The sequence below is a fragment of the Durio zibethinus genome, chromosome 2 (assembly GCF_047325235.1).
Source record: "Durio zibethinus cultivar Kanyao isolate XHJ-2024 chromosome 2, ASM4732523v1, whole genome shotgun sequence".
Taxonomy (NCBI): Eukaryota; Viridiplantae; Streptophyta; class Magnoliopsida; order Malvales; family Malvaceae; genus Durio; species Durio zibethinus.
In genome coordinates this window covers 1,477,736-1,484,318 of record NC_143163.1, presented here as the reverse complement: position 1 = coordinate 1,484,318, position 6,583 = coordinate 1,477,736, and the positions used below count along the sequence as shown (strand labels likewise).

At 34.8% G+C, this 6,583-nt stretch overlaps 2 protein-coding genes across 2 annotated transcripts; both read left to right on the top strand.

Annotated features, from left to right (window-relative positions):
* The first annotated feature begins 752 nt into the window (after window positions 1-752).
* LOC149519857 (protein RAFTIN 1B-like) lies at window positions 753-2,323 on the top strand. Its single transcript, XM_089744721.1, has 2 exons — window positions 753-846; window positions 1,159-2,323. Exons 1-2 carry the CDS (start codon window positions 796-798, stop codon window positions 1,756-1,758), a joined length of 651 nt encoding a protein of 216 aa, XP_089600847.1. The 5' UTR covers window positions 753-795; the 3' UTR covers window positions 1,759-2,323.
* A 913-nt stretch (window positions 2,324-3,236) lies between these two features.
* On the top strand, window positions 3,237-6,462 carry LOC111308648 (protein trichome birefringence-like 12). Its single transcript, XM_022907128.2, has 4 exons — window positions 3,237-3,843; window positions 4,675-4,812; window positions 5,086-5,335; window positions 5,602-6,462. The coding sequence occupies exons 1-4, from the start codon at window positions 3,248-3,250 to the stop codon at window positions 5,881-5,883; spliced, it is 1,266 nt and encodes a 421-aa protein (XP_022762863.2). The 5' UTR covers window positions 3,237-3,247; the 3' UTR covers window positions 5,884-6,462.
* The last annotated feature ends 121 nt before the right edge of the window (window positions 6,463-6,583 follow it).

The window sequence follows — 6,583 nt, the reverse complement described above, 5'->3', positions numbered from 1 at the left end:
GTAAAATCTCTACGAAAGCTGTAAGTATAATCTTAAATCCCTAAAATTATATGTAAATATTAGATTATCAAATTTAATTATATTGCATATTTATTTAAATAGTCAGATAATAAATGGAACTAATTTTAATTTATGAAGAGATTAAATCTTTCTTTTCGCTTTTCTTTTACTACTAATTTTTAATAGGTAAATATAGTTAATTATAGGTAAAGAGGAGATTTTAGTCAAATATTATTAAAACCCTAAAAACTTTCTTATCAAAGATTTACTGAACTAAAAACATACATAATCGCTAAACTACGCTGATTCAATAATATATGCAAAAATCATACTTAAAAAATTATATTAAATTATTTGAGATCTTATACTTATCTTATATTAAGATTAAATTTACCAATTTATTTTATTAAATTATAAAATCACTAATTAATAATAATCCACTTGCTGAAAAATTTTAATAAAAGCTATAAGGGTATATAGAGCAGGTGTTGGAACTTTCCACCTCTAGAAGATAACAACCATTGCAATTATTATGTGATTTTCGAGTTTGAGTTCCATTTGTAAAAAAGTAGTAATAATCCACAACAAATGTTATTTTGATAATTTAAAAAAAGAAAGAAAGAAATAATTTTGGAGTAGTGTTTTTGATCTGCTGCATGGGCCATGCAGTGGGCATTATTGTAATTCTGTAGACCTCTTTCTCCTTTCCTCTTTATATATACGTGATCTGGTACTGGTAGCCAGCAAGAGCCAGTACTATCAGTTCAAAGCAAGAGTAACCAACTTAGCAAGAAAATGGCACGATTCACTCAGTCGCTCCTTTTCTTCTCTCTTTTGCTTTTAGTGGTAAGCTACCAAATTAACTTTCTCCTTTTTCTCACACCACTTTGTAGCTGATTCATTTAAATATTGGTATATTACTAATTGGTATTTATTTTGAAATGTTTGCGTTTGAAATCGAGCACGAATACGAAGATTTGATACTTCAAATATATGAAATTATTTGACAATTATGAATGTACTTTTATCTGACACATACATGTAAGAATGTATTTGTAACGTACTTGTAACAGACACATACGTAAGACTGAGTTGGATCTGAGTTGCATTAGTACTAATGAAACTGACATGCTGTAAAACATTAATTTTTACGTGCAGTGCGGCAATGGCATCGATGGAGTCAGGGACGTGAAGCCTGCTGCAGTGGCTAACCCAAAAGACCTTGACGGGAAATTTTCAATTTCCGACTTCCACAAAACAGTGAATATTGGGTCACTTGAAAGGACTTCTCTTCAAGCTCTTGTAGAGAAATACTCCCTTAGGGATCATTCCCATGATAACATGGAGAACGCTAAGGGAGGCTTGTTCACTGTGGATGAGCTACATAACAATTTCCATGCAGGGAAAATGCTACCAATCTTCTTTCCCAACAAAGACCCTGCTACATCTCCTTTCTTGCCCAAGAAAGTAGCTGATTCCATCCCTTTCTCATCATCAAAACTTGCTGAAATCCTCCAACTCTTTTCCATTCCTCCAGGTTCTTCCCTGGCCAAATCCATGGAAGATACAATTAAAAAATGTGAATATGCACCTGGTAAAGGAGAGACCAAGACTTGTGCCACCTCCTTGGAATCCATGGTTGATTTTGTTAGCGGTGCCTTTAAAGTGGGGCCTCAAGATACCAGATTCATTACTACCACTCACCCCACCATGTCAACTGCTTCATTACAAAACTACAGGGTTTTGGAAGCTCCTTAAGAGATTAAATCTTTCAGGAAAGTAGCTTGCCACCCCATGCCTTACCCTTACGCAGTATTTTTCTGCCACTATGATGAGGATTCAAGTGAGACCAGAGTTTTCAAGGTCTCAATGGTTGGTGAGAACACTAAAGACAAAGTAGATGCTGCCGCTGTTTGCCACATGGACTCCGCTAGTGCCGCCCTTCTTAACCTCACAGACAAGCACGGCAAATCTCCTATGTGCCATTTCTTCTCTGCTGGGGATCTGATTTGGGTTCAGTGATTGATGATGACCTGCCAATTATCGCCTAATTACTGGCTTGCTTATAATTTGCTGCTTCTCTGTCTTGTCATGCATGCAGATTGTCTGATATTACAAGCCTATAACGGTCCCGAAGCGTCTCTACTTAAAGTACGACTTTAGTTTGGTGTTTGTAGATATAAATATGATGTAATAAAATCTGATGATACATCCCTGAATCCTGATGTACAAGGAATTGAAGGATATCAGATTTTAAGGGGCTTGCTACTCTGCCAACTATTGTATTGTATAAATGAAACATGCATGGCACTTTATGTTGGAATATTTGTTGATTTCATGCAAGGCTGATTAATCATTTTTGCCTTTTCCCCCTCTTTTACAGCATACGGTAAAAAAAAATAACACCCAAAAAAATTCTTGAACTTTTATTAAAAATTTGAAACAAATTAACCCTTGATCTTTTATTACTTAAAATTTATGTTATAAAATTTAATTTAATTTTAATTATAACTATTAAATCTTGAAAATTGATGAATAGAAGTCCAATTGTCATAATTTTTACAATAAAATTTTCTTCAAAATTTATTATCCAACTCATCCAAATAAATTTAATCAAGCATCTTCAAAATTTTAACAAAAAAATTAATATTTTATAATATCAAAGTTTAAATTATAATAAAATATAAGTTCATAATCTTAGATTTATACAGTAAAAGGCTTGAATATTTAATCATTCTCATTTTGAATAAAGTTTTGAAGGTTTATTTGAGTATTATTAAAAAAAATATAATACTAGTAAACAAAGTTACTGCTACAATATGTTTTAAGAGATGAAAAGTTATCTTTATGTAATTATGCACATGGAATGATAAAGAAATGCTAAAAAGATAAATACATGTCAAAATTTCAACTAAATGATTGTGAGCTTGTTCAATCTATACAAGTACATATCACATCTTGTCTGTCTCAAAATAAAAAATTGTTGCCACAACTTTGTTAGCAGAAGTACACAATTAGCATGGGTCACATTTTTTTTCTTTTACATATAAAGATCAGTCCAATATTTGAGCCCCCGCAGGTCTGATCCCAAATGCTGTTATTGAATAAGAACAAATGGGAATCGAGCTTAGTGAAGAAGCCCATATATGAAATTAGTTGGGCTAATAGCAAAACTGCAACTTGATCCATTTAAGGTTCTTTTTTGTTCGTGAAGGCCCATTACTACAAGACAACCTTAACCAGCAGAATGGATGAACAGAACAAAGAACATGTCTTTGCTGCATGTTGGCCTTCTCAAATGCCTACTAAGTTCTATTCTTCGATCTTCCCATCTGTCGTCTTTCTTTCCTTGGTTTTCCTCTTCCTTTACTCCACTTTACTCCCTCTTTATACCAACAACCACTCCTCTTCACCGCCCATTAAAATGTTCCTTCGTTCGTTCTCTTCTTCTTGCAACCTTTTCAATGGTCATTGGGTCTTAAACTCCACCAAACCCAAGCCTTTCTACGATGAAACCTGCCCGTTTCATAGAAACGCCTGGAATTGTCTTAAGAACAAGAGGGACAACATGGGAATCATCAATTCCTGGAAATGGGTGCCCAAAGATTGCAGGCTGGAGAGAATTGATCCCTGGAAGTTCTTGGGTTTGATGAGGAATAGGAATATTGGCTTTGTTGGGGATTCTTTGAGTGAAAATTTTTTGGTTTCTTTTTTATGCATTCTTAGAGTGGCTGATTTAGGTGCTAAAAAGTGGAAGAAAAAGGGTGCTTGGAGAGGGGCTTACTTTCCCAAGTATAATGTTACAGTTGCCTATCATCGGGCTGTTTTGCTTGCCAAATACAAGTAAGTTTTTTTTTTTTTCTTTTTTGGTTTCATTGATAGTTTTTGATTTTGTGATTGATTGAAAATGCCATTGATGTAATTGTATGCTTTATCTTGTGATGCTTGAAAAAATTAGATGAGGAAAATGAAAGTTGCTGAAACTGTGTTGACTGTTGAGCAATGAGACGGCCATATTTGGATCAATCTACTAGAGGAAACTGGTAGAATTGCAGGCATCATGAAAATTTTACCAATTGTTTATGTTGTTTGGTTTTAACTTTCTCTTGTTGACAACATAAGCTAGACGTGCTTTTCATGATAAATATTCTTAATTTTTTTTATCTAGTGGTTTCTTGGAATTACGTTTTTCCCATCCTAATGATGTTATACTATTCTAGACCATGGATTGCATTTTTGAATTCTCTGGAACTTTTTTAGAATATGGGTTTTCATTGGGATAGCTCTATTTTTAGTATATGCAGCTTATCAAATTTCCTTCTGGTATTTAATTTTCCTTGTTGTCTTATAAGTTTTAAGACCAAAAGATATAGCTTGACAATGGAACTCAAGAGATCTGAAATGAAATGATGTGTCAGAGTTGATAATGCAGTTCCCATCCTTTGAGGGGGTATTTTGATCAGCAAACTAGCTTATTGACTTGCATGTTTCTCATTTTTTTTTTCAATGCAATGACTTATAACTGTTTTCTTGTTTTTGGCACAAGTCATTTTAAGTAATACATATTCTGCTGCTCTGTGTTGTTTCATTTATCTTCTATGGAAATTCTAGAAGTCTTGATGCCTGTATTTACTTTTATGTTTCTTGTGCTTGTGATTGACTATTAAAATAAAGGTGGAAGCCAAAACAATCAAAGGTTTCTGATCAAGATGGACTAAAAGGAATATACCAAGTTGATGTTGATACTCCTGCAGACGAATGGATCAGCGTTACCGACTTCTATGATGTTCTTGTTTTCAACACTGGCCATTGGTAATCTTCTTTTCTTTTTGCTAATTTATAGAAGATGCTGATCAATAAACAAATCTATTTTGTTATTATTTTCCGGCATCATATGTGGTTTGTATAATTTTTCTGATGTTTCATTTATGACATGTAGAGTGTCTTAATACATGTATAACACACACACACACACACACACACACACACAACTTTCATTAATGCATATGCACATGCAAAGCAATCATCTTGGGCCATTCCTCACTGAGAACATCTTGGAGTAATGCATGATTTGGTCTTAATAAGGTGGGGCTATGATAAATTCCCGAAAGAGACACCTCTTGTTTTTTATCGACATGAGCGACCAATAAGTCCCCCCTTGGGACTATCGGATGGCCTTCAAGTTGTTTTTGAAAATATGGTTCACTACATTCAAAAGGAAGTTCCTAAGAACACTCTCAAGTTCTGGCGGCTTCAATCACCAAGACATTTTTATGGTGGTGAGTGGAATCAAAATGGCAGTTGCTTGTTTGACAGACCCCTTGAAGAAGGCCAGGTATCAGTTGATAATTTTTATCCGCTCTTCAATTGCAATGCCAAGTTTGGTCTTTTTTAATACTCCATTCAATTTAGTCTCATAATATTGCCAACTTGTTTTTTTGAATTTCATTGACAAGCCTTTAGAGCAATTCAAATGCAAATCTAGTTTGGTTTGAAGATGAATTTCCTATTGGTTTAAAGAAACATCTTTTAGAATTTTAAATTATATTTGGAATATGCACTGTTATATTTACAGAGGATTTGATGCTAATGCCTGGACAGCTTGACTTGTGGTTTGATCCCAGCAACAATGGAGTGAATAAAGAAGCAAGGGCGCTTAACCATCGAATTAAAGAGGCACTGGAAGGCACAAATATTCATTTGCTTGATCTGACTTATTTGAGTGAGTTTAGAGCAGATGCCCATCCAGCAATTTGGTTAGGAAAGAAGGATGCGGTGTCGACTTGGGGCCAGGACTGCCTGCACTGGTGCCTACCTGGTGTCCCTGACACATGGGTTGATATACTGGTTCAACTAATCCATAATAACTTGGGGACAGAGTAATGAAATGTGAACAGAATCTGATCAAATTGTTTCAACATTCACTTCGGATAAAGCCAAGCAGCACCCTTTGCATGCACTGAGTAGGTGAATAGAGGATACAGGTGAATGGCAGTAGACTGGTCTGTTTGGAGATGAAAGACTGTTGGGTGTTTGAAAATTGATTGCTGCTGCCCTCTGAGATCTCTTTTTATGGATGCTTTCAGCTTTTCCTTTTTTCGTTTTTGGGTGGTGCGGAGTGGTCATAATACCAGATATTTGCCAATTATAACAGTGGATCAATCACATATTAGATGTCAATCAAGTTTGAGAGTGCAGGCGGAGTCAAAGAAGAGGATTGAAAAATGAGCTGAGAAATTCATCTACATTCCATAGGTTTAACATTCAAATGTGTAGAAAGAATACCCTTTTTGCTTTTGTACTTATTCAGTTAATTCTTTTTATGCCTTAACCTTTCTGAACTATGAAATTAAATGTCACTGCAGCTTATTTTTTAGCTCTTGTTCTCAGCAGTTATCGATACGCCATTCACTTGAGTTGAAATGCAGATCCTTTTTAAGCAAACATGTTTCATTGACAAGATACTTGCTCCCACTTTACTCTCTTCCATCCTTCTTTTTATTTTTTTTCTTGGAGAATCTTCAGCATGTAAAGTCCTGGATGGATACTTCAGCCTTTGGACAGATAAGAGGATCAAAGTCCT